The sequence below is a fragment of the Prunus dulcis genome, chromosome 6 (genome assembly GCF_902201215.1).
Source record: "Prunus dulcis chromosome 6, ALMONDv2, whole genome shotgun sequence".
Lineage (NCBI taxonomy): Eukaryota > Viridiplantae > Streptophyta > Magnoliopsida > Rosales > Rosaceae > Prunus > Prunus dulcis.
In genome coordinates this window covers 24,070,060-24,083,839 of record NC_047655.1, presented here as the reverse complement: position 1 = coordinate 24,083,839, position 13,780 = coordinate 24,070,060, and the positions used below count along the sequence as shown (strand labels likewise).

At 38.5% G+C, this 13,780-nt stretch overlaps 2 protein-coding genes and 2 long non-coding RNA genes across 5 annotated transcripts; 2 read left to right on the top strand and 2 right to left on the bottom strand.

The window, feature by feature from the left end:
* Positions 1 to 1,689: 1,689 nt before the first annotated feature.
* LOC117630957 lies at positions 1,690 to 3,272 on the top strand. The gene is made up of 2 exons (XR_004586279.1): positions 1,690 to 2,942; positions 3,039 to 3,272. It is a non-coding gene; the product is annotated as an uncharacterized LOC117630957 (long non-coding RNA).
* Positions 3,273 to 3,351: 79 nt separating this feature from the next.
* LOC117630955 (NADPH-dependent aldo-keto reductase, chloroplastic-like) lies at positions 3,352 to 6,574 on the bottom strand. Of its 2 annotated transcripts, none has more exons than XM_034363838.1 (7): positions 5,917 to 6,574; positions 5,715 to 5,765; positions 5,471 to 5,547; positions 5,282 to 5,369; positions 4,757 to 5,032; positions 4,371 to 4,604; positions 3,352 to 3,432 (listed from the first exon to the last, which is right to left on the bottom strand). In XM_034363838.1, exons 1-7 carry the CDS (start codon positions 6,034 to 6,036, stop codon positions 3,352 to 3,354), a joined length of 927 nt encoding a protein of 308 aa, XP_034219729.1. In that variant the 5' UTR covers positions 6,037 to 6,574. The 2 variants fall into 2 exon arrangements, with proteins under 2 accessions (XP_034219729.1, XP_034219728.1); XM_034363837.1 differs by lacking the exon at positions 3,352 to 3,432 and adding an exon at positions 3,920 to 4,245 and having other exon boundaries at positions 4,377 to 4,604.
* Positions 6,575 to 6,860: 286 nt separating this feature from the next.
* LOC117630956 lies at positions 6,861 to 8,426 on the top strand. The gene is made up of 4 exons (XR_004586278.1): positions 6,861 to 7,029; positions 7,117 to 7,185; positions 7,293 to 7,361; positions 8,137 to 8,426. It is a non-coding gene; the product is annotated as an uncharacterized LOC117630956 (long non-coding RNA).
* A 980-nt stretch (positions 8,427 to 9,406) lies between these two features.
* On the bottom strand, positions 9,407 to 11,571 carry LOC117631183 (aldo-keto reductase family 4 member C10-like). The gene is made up of 7 exons (XM_034364187.1): positions 11,364 to 11,571; positions 11,216 to 11,266; positions 11,052 to 11,128; positions 10,870 to 10,957; positions 10,231 to 10,506; positions 9,886 to 10,134; positions 9,407 to 9,762 (listed from the first exon to the last, which is right to left on the bottom strand). Exons 1-7 carry the CDS (start codon positions 11,481 to 11,483, stop codon positions 9,676 to 9,678), a joined length of 948 nt encoding a protein of 315 aa, XP_034220078.1. The 5' UTR covers positions 11,484 to 11,571; the 3' UTR covers positions 9,407 to 9,675.
* Between the last annotated feature and the right edge of the window lie 2,209 nt (positions 11,572 to 13,780).

The following is a 13,780-nucleotide window of genomic DNA, read 5'->3' as shown; positions in this document are numbered from 1 at the left end:
TATATTTTTGCCTTGCAACAAGCAGGGCCTACTACAAATTTACCAGTAGATATTGAGGCATAAATTTCCCGGGAACGTTCTGAAGTGATGACCAACACTTTGCTATGTCACTCGGGTTCCACTGCGGCAGTAGCCCTAGGATCTTAGGCTTTAGTACCATTGATTCAGTTTGAATTGCTGTTGATGGTTTCTAAGGCTTGTCTTAGCTTATACACAGGTCTTTCTAAGGCTTTTTAGACATATTATACGCATGTCGTCCTTCCCTGTCCTCTTTGCACAAAGAGTTACAAGCAAGCAAATAGGTTGTTGATTTTCTTTTCACTCTTCTGTCTTTGCATGTTGGCGGTTAACATTTGCATGAAACCTATGGTTAACTAACACCGACACCTTGCAACTCAAACCCTTGTCATGTCACACAAATTCTTACTTCAATTTCTAAACACATCAAATGTAGTTTTGTTTCTGAAGTAGCAGTTTGCAAGCTTATAAAAGCTTTTTGATGCCTTGCATTACAGCTCCTCCTATTTTTCACACCAGATTAATCCATACTCATGCAAACGTGTAACAAAACTACATGTTCTAGTGATCTATTATCTTCTCTCTCTTTACCTATCAAATTTCTCTCATCGTACTTGATCTATGAAGTTCATCATCCATTCCAAAGAATAAACTCATCCATGTAATTATGGATCAGTCTTCTTGACGTCATCAATGGCAATCACCAAAAATAAGGTTTCCTTGTCCCATGTAAAAAAGCCACAAAATTCTGTCTGCTGAAGCAGTGGCGGACCCAGAAATTTTTTAGCGGAGGTGCAAAATTGATTAAGTATGAAAAATGGTTTTTTCAGAATAATCATTTTCTCAAGATAATTTTTGGCGGCTTTTATTCCTTACACATCAAATAAGAAAACTTGATTTTATGGGATTTTAGTATGAAGTATATATTGACTTAATGAGCCATCATTTTTAGCCTAAATCGTATTTTGCACTAAAACCGATTTTTCATATTTTGATTTGGTAGGAATTTGATTTTCTAGTATTTTTATTTGAATCCAAATGGGGGGTACTTTTTTATTTACATTGTAAACTTAAGTAAATGGAGTAATATAAAAATAAATTAAAGTAAAAGGACAAAGAAAATGGAAATAAGGTAATCTGTACACCAATTAAGCAAAGGGGCAGTTTGAAACATCTACAATGGTTTTTTCGGTAAAGGAAGGTGCAGCTGCACCTCCTTGCGCCTTAATGGATCCGCCTCTGTGATGAAGGGAGCATAGACCTGTTATTAGTTGACTTTTTCACTGTCTTTGGCCTCTAAACTAGTGAAGTCTGAAGATACAATACAACTAATATGAAAAAGCAAATACAAATTAAAACGAATTGTAAATCTGGCTGTTGGTTTAGTTAATGAATGCCAACTAGAGGAAATCAATACATATTTATTCACTAATCCGTAGATTATATTACCTATGTATAGGTAATGACAGATTTGTATATGTAGAGTTGCTTTGTGGTCGACAGATGATGCAGAGTCTCCAAGGTGACCCTCCACCTTCTTGATCCATTCACCATTGCCATTTTTGAATAATTTTGAATTTAGGATACTTCTTTTTTGAAGCTTATAAAGTAGGTCTTTGAAGGCTTAAGCACATGCTCCTTCTTCTCTGTCCTTAATATCCCCTCAATAGCGCTAGCGTGAGTCTGAACTTCTGGTTGACACAAAAAAGAAGAAGGCCCATTTTAATACAATGTTTAAGGCCATTTTACAAAACCCAACCCGTTAGTTATATTAAAAATTAGGTCAGATATCTTCTTCTTCCCAGCGTCGCCTTCTCCTTCCTTTCTGTCTTGATCTCTCTCTCTCTCCGTCTTTCTTCCTAACAAGCAGCGGATCTTGCGCGCTTCAACCGCCCTTCGTCCACGCCTCAACGGCAAAACGCCCGCCCAGAGCCGCCTAGGCCGCCTAGAGCTTCCTAGGGCCGCCTAGAGCCGCCTAGGCGGGGGTCCAGGCGCCGCCGAACTCCCTGGCTCCTACCCTTAACGATTAGGGTGAAATTGCGGCGGTGTCCTCCTGCCTAGCGCCTGGGCGCCGCCTAGGCCGAATTTTCGAACCTATTTAAGATTGCAGTTTTTTAGTGGAAATAAATACATATTCACTCATCTGTAGATTATATTCCCTACGTGTATAGGTAATGACAGATTTGTATATATAGAGTTGCTTTGTGGTCGACTGATGATGCAGAGTCCAAGGTGACCCTCCACCTTCTTGATCCGTTCACCATTGCCACTTTTGAATTCATTAGGATACTTTTTTGGTGAAGGTCTGTCCTTAATATCCCCTCAATGGCTACCACCAACAGCGCTAGCGTGAGTTTGAACCTTCTGATTGACCCAAAAACCCACAAAGTTATGTTTGCTGAAGCAAGCAAGGAAGTTGTTGATTTCCTTTTCAGTTTTCTGTCTTTGCATGTTGCAACTGTTACTAGGCTCCTCTCAACTGATGGTATGGTTGGTTGCTTAGGCAACCTTTACCGGAGTGCCGAAAGCCTAGTGTCAACTCCTACTTGCCACTCAGTCTTAAGGACACCCCTCTCAAACCCAAAACAAAAATTTCAGCGGCCAATATCCTTTAACTGCCATTGCCGACCAACAATGACTAGAATCTTTCTAAATTGTTCTACATTTGTGAGGTGCAGTAACCGTATTTCTGAGAGCTATGGAATCCCTTGTCCACAGTGCAGATCATGTAACATTTCCACCCCGGTGTCTTATGTTTCTCCATCTGCTCCTACTCCAGCAATATTAAGGCAGGCTATGTCAAGGGTGGTGTTGTTTACATGATAATGGATAGTTTGGAAGTGAAGCCAATGACCACCGAATCAAGTGTTGCAGTACTTCAAAAGTTCAATGTGAAGGGGATTGATGCACTTCAAGATAAGGAGGTCTCATGTCCTGTATATTTCTCTAACTCTTATCAGTGGCTTGTTGATCTATTTGGAGGGCTAAATGTCTTGCGTGTGTATTTCTCTCTCTTGTAGGGTTTGAAGTTGGTGAAGGCATCATCGGAGTCAAATACCGCTCTTACCAATGTCTTCCTTTGAAAGAAACAGCACAAACTTTTCAACTTTTGGTCCTCTAACGACATTGAGCTTTTGGGGTTTCATTTTGGTTTGTGGATTGGGATTTCTGTTCTATTACTTTGGATCATGTAAACTTCGGTCCATTGATTCTATTGGTTTCATTCATTATATCTCAAGAAAACTCATCCACCATCGCAACAATCATTCAGCTTTTATCGTTGATCCATAACAAATAAAGTTATAAAGCATTGAAACATGACCTAGGTTCTGCTCACAACTCGCCATCCCACAGTTCTTCAAGGGTCCTGTACGCACCCGAAGTCTCATGTACAAAACCAGTTCCTGGAACAAGCTTCAATTACAAAGAAAGTTAAATTCAACCGTCCAAAAGAAACTAAAGCCCTCTTGACAAGCATGCACCGAAACTAGAACAAAGAAAGAATGAACAGAAGGGGGGAGAAAAGGAAAAGGCACTTGCCTGCTTAATTTCAGAGAATTTGGCAAACAAGTCGTCGGGTTGGCAAACAATCATTCAGCTTTATCGTTGATCCAGGTTGAAGAAATCAAGCTCATCTACATATACTGATTCAAAATATCTGAAGAAACTGATGAATTGTCGAAGCCTATCCTCCGATTGACACAAAGGGCCATCTGAGTGCAGCCGTTTCTCTACGATTGCATTTTAACTTTAATTTCACAACATATCAAATGCAGCTACTGCGTATATTTTAGAATTGAACTCAAACAATTTGGCCTGGTTTGTGTAGATTTATATTAAATGAGTATAGCCACGCGGCTAGACTCGGCGTTATTTTTTCTCCTTTTTCCAAATTGCTTTTGAAATAAGGAGGAAAGCATCAGAAATTGATTGTCTTATATCTTGATCTAAAAACAAGAATGAATACAAGCAGGTGAAGGAGATTGAACATGCAACAATTCCACCTCTCACATCACTATATACTCATCACTTAGATTTTAATGGCAGAATCAATCTTTCATACAATTCTAGTTTTGGTGCGGTTGCACTTGCACATTAGGTATAAAGTTCTAAACCATTGAAACAGGACCTAGGTTCTGCTCACAACTCGCCATCCCACAGTTCTTCAAGGGTCCTGTACGCACCCAAAGTCGCATGTACAAAACCAGTTCCTGGAACAAGCTTCACCTGCATCATCAATTACAATGAAAGTTAAAATCAACCGTCAAAAGAAACTAAAGCCCTCTTGACAAGCACGCACCGAAACTAGAACAAAGAAAGAATGAAAAGAAGGGGGGAGAAAAGGAAAAGGCACTTGCCTGCTTAATTTCAGAGAATTTGGCAAACAAGTCGTCGGGTATAGACCAATCAAAAAGATCAAAGTTTTCCTGTATCCTTGCCTGATTCGTGCTTTTAGGCACTACACTGTGACCCATTTGTAACCCCCATCGAAGAGTCACTTGGGCAGGAGTCTTGCCCAGTTTTTCTGCCACCAAGTTCACAATTAAATTCTTAAGGACCTTATTCCTTGCCAATGGACAATAGCCCTGGAATAAGATTATTCATCACAAAAATACATCACTAATTAGCCAATGCTGAGGTTCAGGAACCACAAAAATGAAAATCTAGCCTATTCTGTTCCCAAATTATTCACAGAAGTCATGTGTAACAATAAAAGACTTTGTCTCCGCATACTCACAGATAACTGAACTCCCTTAGATTTACAGAAAGTGTGCAGCTTCGGTTGCTGCCAGTGAGGGTGCAATTCCACTTGATTAACAGCTGGAGGTATTCGTGCCACCTCTAACAGATCTCCGAGCTTCTTTGAAGAGAAGTTGCTAACTCCAATAGCCCTGGCCTTGCCAGAGTCAAAGAGTGCCTCCATTGCTTTCCATGTACTGGGTATATTAGGTTGGGTAAGGTTTTGAGGATCAGAGCCAACTGACCCCTTTTTCATGCTCACTGGCCAGTGGATCTACCAAGATTTTTATGACATTCAATAACAAATAAGCAATTGCAATATTACTTTATGCATACATCAGAACAAAATAAATGTGCTAGTGAGACTCCAAAAGTTGACGTCTCTTCAAAAATTTGTTTTGATTAGTCAGTCCAAGGCATGTGATTAATTAATTTCATTTTACCTCCAATAAAACATACATTTCTAGGTGACATCTTCAAGGTACATTTACTATAAGGGTAAATCTTAAACTTGTGCACTTACAAGATAGAGATCCAGGTAGTCAAGCTGCAATTCCTCCAAAGTTTTATCAAATGCCTTTGGCACATCATCTGGTTCATGATCAGTACACCTGCAGATAATTCTGATTTCAACTTAGCATTTGATGGTAAAGTTGGAATTTTGAGGTGATAAATTGAAGACTACAAAACTTAAGCAGAGTTTCAAACAAACCAGAGTTTGGAGGTGATCCATAAGTCCTCACGCTTCACAGCCCCATCGCTAAACAGCTTCTTCAGAGCAAAACCAATCTACATACATAAACCAGAAACTGATCTCATGTCTCAAAACAACAGTTTCCAGCAGAAATTAGGGCATAAATTTTCAATAAGTAATTTTCATCGGAAACCAACCCCCCCTCCCAAACAAAAAAAAAAATAAAAAAATACATATATGAATTGTTGAATTCTTATCTTACCTCCTTCTCATTGCCATACATTTGAGCACAATCGATTTGGCGATATCCAACCTGCACACAAAAACACAGACAACACGGGAACGACTCAAATTAAGCTACCAGGCTTAAACTACCTACAAAAAAACTATTAAGTCCGCATAATTTTACATATAATCCTGATTAATAATTAAAATTGATGGATCAAAACTGAGAAAACAGTAACCTTAATGGCAGCGGAGAGGACATCGCCGATGAGATGAGTATCGGCGCGATATGTGCCTAACCCAACGGAAGGCATCTTGGCGCCGGTGTTCAGCTCAAAAAACTGAAATGCGTTCGCCATTTTTCTCTCACTCTGGCTCTGCTTGCTGCGATGTTGGAATTGCTACTTGTGCAAGCTGACCTGAGCTGCTTTTCAGTTGAGCACGAAAGGCGAAAGTGGGATCGTTTGGCTTAAATAAATCGCGAGTGGAGATAGTTTCCAATCCGGGCTTTCTTTCTCAAGACAGAAATTCAGCTGCTTTTCTCAAACGCAGACACACTTTCTCTTCTTTCCTTAGCAAATTATTTTTATAATGATAGAAAGAAAATATAGCTTCATTTCATACAGAGGAGGTTTTGGCCCTGAAACATGGTCTTCTGAGAGCTAAAGAGTTGAATTTGGTTAATGTTGTGGTGGAATCTGATTCTCAAGTGGCTATTAATTCTGTTCAGAGGGATGTTTCTTCCTCTAATTGGGAGTTGTATCCTATCCTTAAGGATATTAGGTTTCTTAAAGCCTCTTTCACAAATCTGAATTGGGCATGGGTGCCCCGTGAAGCGAACCAGTCTGCGGATGCCGTTGCCTCGCTTGCCAGGAAGGGGATGTGCTTGGAGTTGTGGCTTGTAGGGGTGGGCATTTGAACCGCAAAACCGCAAAACCGAACCAAACCAATCCGGAAAAAACCGAAAAAAACCGTGTTGACCAAAAAAGTCAAAAACCGAGAAAAATCCAAACCGAACCGGTTCAGACCGGTTCCAGTTCCGATTTTCCATTCTGAGGAACCGGTCCAATCCGAACCGGTCCAATAGAATTAATTTATATATTTTTTAAATTTTATATATATTTATATTTTAAATTATATATATTTAAATACCTGTCAAATTTTGATTGGGTGTGTAAATAGGTCACCTTCACCTCACCTTCACCTCCTACTTCACGAGTTTCCCTTTCCAGAAACCCATTCTATCTTTTCTTCCTCCTTCAAACTTCTTTCTACCACAACTTTCATTCTACAACTCCAATTCTTGCGCCGTTTCCGCCATTTGGATCGTAGGAACGATCTCTACAAGAAAGGTAAACCATTCTTGGAGTTGGTTAAGTTTCGAAAATCTCCTCTTTTTGAGTTAGTGACTGATTAGGCTTTAATATCTTGTTTCCAAGTGTGGTTTGGGAGAATGGTGGTCGCTGGACAGCTCATTGAAGGTTGAGGATTACTTTGGAGCTGTTAAGGTAAGATTTGTTTACCACACTTGCTGCTGGAATTCTAAAGTACATTGATTTAAGTGAGATTGTATAAGTGATTTTAGATGTTATTTGATGATATGCAATTACACTAGGTGAAGAATCTACCTTGGGCTGAACCTACAGAGAACTCAGAGTAATTTTTGGGTTGAAGTGGAAGTTGGGTAAGTTTCTACTACTTTTGAGAAGTTGTGGCTTTTAAAGTAGTTGTTGTTGTGTTGGATTAGTCTAGTTTATAGGGAGATAACCAGCGCCTTGACCCCCTTGCTCTTTTAATTTAGAGCAGGACTATTCACATTGTTCCAAAAGCTGCTTAGAACTGAATGTCAAAGAATGAGATGGATGTTGACAGAATCTGCATTTATGCAGAAATCTGAGTATGTGTTCTGTTCTGGACAGAATGACCTAGTTCACACTTACGTTTTAAACTGGGTTTTTTATGTGTGAAAAATAGACATTTCGATGAGTATTTCAAAACTGATTTCATTCAAATTGGAGTTAAATTGGATTTTTGGCAAATTTTCGAAGTTGGCATTATTCTGCAGAAAATAGAAAACTCTGCAGCCTAGTCTATTTTGGATTTAGTCTTTGACTGGCTTCCTTAACTCGGAATTCGATGAACTTTTGATATGTTGAAGTTTTATATGTCTACGTGTGATCTGGAAATTTTTACACCATTTTGAATCAAAATGGATTTTTAATGATTTCCCAAAGGCAAAGTGTTCCTGCCTAAATTGTTTAACATGTGATTGCAGTTTCTGTTTTTAATGGAAGTCTTTGATTTTTTTTATTAGTCCAGAGCAGAATCATGATCAGAGGCTTTCCTAAGAGATAGAATTGTCCTAAGAAATGGATATATTGGTTTAACAAACCCAACAAGTGGAAGTGGGTTGTAAATCAAAGTGTTAATGTGAGTATGTTGATCCTTGTTGTTTATAGGGATTTCTGACTGTCTTGGAGCTCTACTGGGAAAGAACAAGTTGCAGAGAAAGAAGGAGTTTATAGGGATTTATGTAGATATTATGAGTTCATCCACACCTAGCACCATAGCTCCAACTACTTTTCAATGTTAGGAGGAATTTAATTTGGGTTGTAATGTATATTTGGTTGAATTTGGGTTGTATTTGGCTAGTAATTTATTTTGTTGAAGTTTGATTTAATTTGGGTTGTAATTTATATGTTGAAGTTGGATTGAATTTGGATTGTATTTTTGTTGAAGTTGGATTCATTTTGATGATGTTGAAGTTGGATTGAATTTTTGTTGAAGTTGGATTCATTTGAATTTGGATTGTATTTTTGTTGAAGTTGGATTGAATTTTTGTTTAAGTTGGATTCATTTGAATTTGGATTGTATTTTTGTTGAAGTTGGATTCATTTTGATGTGTTGAAAGCTTGATGGAACCTCAAATTTGGGGTATGTTAGTATATAAATACATTTTGGGCAGATTTGTTAAAAAAAAAAAAAAAAAAAAAAAAAACCGGAACCGCAGGAACCGAACCGGAACCGGACAGGTCCGGTTTGGTTCGGATTTCTGTATGGATGTTCAGCAGAACCGGTCCAAACCGAACCGGTCTGCACTATTGGATCAGGTTCCATTTTTTCCCCGAAACCTGTCCAAACCGAACCGTGCCCAGCCCTAGTGGCTTGTGCGACCTCCATCCTCTCTAGTTCATATTTTATTTCGGTATGGTCTTCTTCCTTGCCCTCCACCTGGTGCTTAATCTTTTGTTGTGTGGTTTTTCGTTTGTTTTGTTCTTTTGGCTTGTTTTTAGTTCTTTAGTTTGGTGTGTTTGTTCTATTTGTTTGGTTGGGTTTGGCTCCCCTTTGGGCCTTTGCCAATTGGCTTTTATGATATCTTTGTTGACCAAAAAAAAAGAAAAAAAAGAAGCACACGTGCGTTCCCTCTTGCTTTTTTTTAATTATTATTTTGGGTTACTGAATAGTAAGTACTTTAAATTTTTTTCAATGATGCTCCAAAAATTCTCCTTTTGAAATTTATAAGTAGATTTTGGTCATTTTTGTTGGTTAGGGACATTTGTTCGCTATTATGTGCGGATGCGTTTAAATTTTGTGTTTTTGACTTGTTAGTTTTGTTGCCTATTTGAGTTTGAGTTTGTTACTGTCATGTAAAGACGTGTTGACTGTACTTTTTAAATTTATCAAATGAAATTTGTGATTTGAATAGATGTACACTTAACCGGACGAACAAAGAAAAATCTCCATCAAGATTCATAATTTCATGACAGAGTCCAATACGCTGAAGCAGCACAGGATTTTATATGTCATTAAAGCTGAATGTATCTTTAAAAGTTAAAAAAAAAAAAAAAAAAAAACAAAGCTCAACAGAAGTGCCACAACTTCTGAATCCACCATTTGTCATGAAGCTAATGAAAATCAAGCTACAACCAAACATACAAGCTAAAGAAAGGCATATAGAAAAGCCAAATGTTTCTAACATCAGCTCATCCAGGTCATGCTCACAATTCGCCGTCCCAAAGTTCCTCGATGGTCTTGTAACCTTCGGAAGTCTCGTGGACAAATCCGGTACCTTTAAGCAGCCTCTCCTGTAAAGAAAAACAGAATTCTTTAGCAAAGTCCAATCACCACAAGACAACAGATGAACGGAATTCAGGAACAGAAAGACATATATAACAAAGAAGAAATAGGAAGAAAAAAATGTTACTTGCCTGCTTTGCTTCAGCAAACTTTGCAAACAAATCTTCAGGTATAGACCAATCAAAAACATCGAAGTTCTCCTTGATCCTTGCCTCCTTTGTGCTCTTAGGCAGTACACTGTGACCTGACTGGAGCCCCCACCGGATAGCCACTTGTGCAGGAGTCTTGCCCAGCTTCTCTGCCACCGATGTAAGAATTGGATTCTTAAGCACATCACCCTTAATGCTGCTTGTGCCTGGGGATCCCAATGGTGAATACCCCTGAAACAAGAAACACATTCCAATATTATACCAGTAATCTGCAGTTGGTGCTTTTGGTAAATCAGAAGAATAATATTTTACTTCATATATACTCACGGTTAAGTGAACTCCCTTGGATTTGCAGAATTCTTTTAGCTCTGGCTGCTGCCATTGAGGGTGCAATTCCACTTGATTAACAGCTGGAGGCACTCGTGCCACTGTTAATAGGTCTCCAAGCTTCTTTGTAGAAAAATTGCTAACCCCTATGGCCCTGGCCTTGCGAGAATCATAAAGTGCCTCCATTGCTTTCCAAGTACTGGCTATGTCAGGTCGGGCAAGGTTTTCAGTCTTAAAGCCAGTGGAACCCTTCTTCATCTTGACAGGCCAGTGGATCTACACAAAATTTACAAATATTCAGCGGCAAATAAACAATGATTTGTATAACTTCATAAAGCTAGTGAGACTTGCTTGCAAGGTTGCCGTTTCTTATTTCCAGATATAAACAGAGTCCAAAGTACAAAGTCACATTATGAAAACTAAAGCATCAATCTGAAAAAGTGACTTCATTATTTTTTTTTGCGACATATCATTACGGTTTTGCTTAAGAATATGTTATTTTCTCATAAAGTTTGACATGTTAAGTTGTCAAAATGAACAATTGACCGGTTAAATTCTTATTTGAATGCGTGGTCTAAATTCATAGAAACAAAAGATTATATATTAGCAAACAAACAGAGTGTGGTTTGGTTTACGTACTAGATAGAGATCGAGATAGTCGAGTTGTAAGTCTTGCAGGGTACTATCTAGTGCTTTTGGCACATCTTCTGGTTCATGATTATTGCACCTGCACAGTGCACATAAAGGTAATTTCAAATTCAACCTTTTCAAATTTTCAATTAGATACAGAAAAGAATCAAGAGAGTTATACTGAAACAAACCAGAGTTTTGAAGTGATCCATAGGTCCTCACGCTTCACCACACCATCATCATAAAGCTTCTTCAGAGCAAACCCAATCTATAAAATCCAGCAAATTGGTCACTTTTACATTGTGACACATAATTCATAAAATATAATAGAATTCAAATCCAGGAAATTGAATACCTCCTTTTCATTGCCATACGCTTGAGCACAATCAATATGCCGGTACCCGACCTGCATTTCGCACAGATGAACAGTTGAACGACTTATCGATATCAAACTCGACATTTTTGTAATTGCATTTCCAATTAAGATAAGAAACAAGAGAGACCTTAATGGCGGTGGTGACGGCGGCGGCAACGACGCCGGGCTCAGCCTGCCACGTGCCCAAACCGAGGGACGGGATCTTGGCCCCAGTGTTCAACTCAAAGAACCGAATCGCTTTCGCCATTTTTGTTTTCTGAAAAGTTCCCACTTTGCTGCGATTTGCGTGTGTAAACTGTCGAGCAATTTAATTGGGTAAGTTATTAAAAAGCGGGACCAAAACGTATGGGAAATGGAAAGCCAACGAATCACGTCGTTACACGTTGCATAAGAAGGAAAAGAAGGCCCATTAAAAGATTGATTTTGGAGTTGCTAAAAAAGGAAAAGTGGAAGAGAATTTTTGATATGGGGCCGGCCATGAACGAGGTTGTCATGGAGTAGGCAATTGGGCTGTATTGTGTTTGTAGTTGGTGTGAAACTGTTGGATCGTAGTGCTCCGAATTATGGGTTCTACTCCAAGTGAGCGCGACAAAGAAGAAAGATCCAATGGAAACCCCGATTCTCTGTGTTTTCAGTTTCGTTGTCATTGTCGTGTGTCTGCAATTATTTTGATCAAAATTCGTTGCCAATTTTGTTTCTCTCTTTGTTTTAGATCAAACGTCACTGTCTTCCCTCTGAATTGTATTTTTTTTTATTAGGTACTAATCCTTTGATGAAGTGCGTGGTGAGTGAGCAGAATTTCTATGGTATTATATATGATTAGGGTCACCAGCATAGACCTCGAGAATTTTTTGTGGGTAATTTAAACTGCATAGAACTTTTGTTTTTGGCTAACTTTATGCCAATCATTGATAGCTAAAGTTTGTAAACTCTGGAAGCGGAATATATATTAATATGTTTGAAAGTGTATGAGAATTGAAATAGTCCATCAAAAGCAAATGAAACAACCCAAAAAAAAAAAAAAAAAGGACATGAACTCACAGATACATTATAAAATACAGAGAAAGATACCACGGTAACACATTAAAAAGTGTTTGAAATGTGAAGCAATTACCAAGAACACTCCAACTCACTATACAATTCTCTACAACAAATAATGTGTGCAGTAATATAATTTAGTAGCACTTGAGAGAATGAGGTTGACCAAATGAAAACATTCCCACACAAAAAGAAGAAGAAAAATTGAACTCTCAAATTGATTTACTATGAATTTTCTCTCTTTAATATCTGCTTCGGAGATGTCGAAATTACAAATTAATCTATATATAAAGCATATCTGTAAAGTATAAACTAATGCAACTAGAAGGGACATTTTTTTAAAATTTTTTTAATTTTAAAAATAAATAGTATAGCAGCGCGGCTATACTAGGGTTTTTTTTAATAAAGTGTATAGCCGAACGGCTATACTACGGTTTTTATTATCAAATATAGTATAGCCGTCCGGCTATACTAATTTTGACACGGGACGAAATGGGGGCAGGCGCCAGGTGGTTATTTTTTAATAAATGGTATAATCGTGCAGCTATACTATTTTTGACACGTGGCTAAATGGCGGTAGGCGCTAGGTGGTTATTTTTTAATAAATAGTATAGCCGGGGGGGCGATACTCGGATTTTTTTTAATAATCAAAATAGTATAGCTGCTATACTACGGTTTTTTATTAAAAATAGGATAGCCATGCGGCCTTTAGGTTTTTGACACGTGGCGAAGCAGCGCTAGCGACAAGTGGGTTCTTTTTTATAAATAGTATAGCTGCCTGGCTGCACTATATTTGACACATGGCAAAATGGCAGTAGGCGCCAAGCGGGTTTTTTTAAATATTTTTTATAAATAGTATTAGCCGGCCAGCTATACCCGTATTTTTTTATAATAAAAATAGTATAGCCGCCTGGCTATACTAAGGTTTTGATTATTAAAAAATAGTATTGCCTAACTGCTGAGAGGCAAACTGTTATTTGAAGCAAAATATCTTGCTGGAGAAGATTTCTCCGAGATCAAACCATTAATATCGATCCCAACATGGTCATCATTGATGTCATTAAACTCTTTGCTCTGGATGGTGTCCAGCTCTACAGCAAAAACTTGATTGTTGGCATTGCCGTTGTTGGCCTCACTGAAAAGGCCAAGCTACTGGCTTGGAAGAGCTCCGGGAAGGCCTCTTGTTGGAGCAACACCGAAAGCCATGCCGTGGCCACCCAGGTCTATATATTCTGATATAATAGCGCAGACAAAAGTGGTAGAGAAAGAGAAAACTGTGCCATTAGATGAGTTCTTGAAGGTTACTGGGTGGGGATAGAAGGCATGACCCTGGTTCTGTTTAGTGTCGTTTGTAAGCCTCAAAAGACCACTGGATGCCGTCTAGGCTAAGGTTATCAGAGGGGAAACCAGTGTAGGTGAAACTGAGATCTTCAGCTGCTGCTAAGCTTACCAGTATGAATATTGCAAGCCTGAATAACATGGCTATTCTTGATTCTCTGCCCAGGC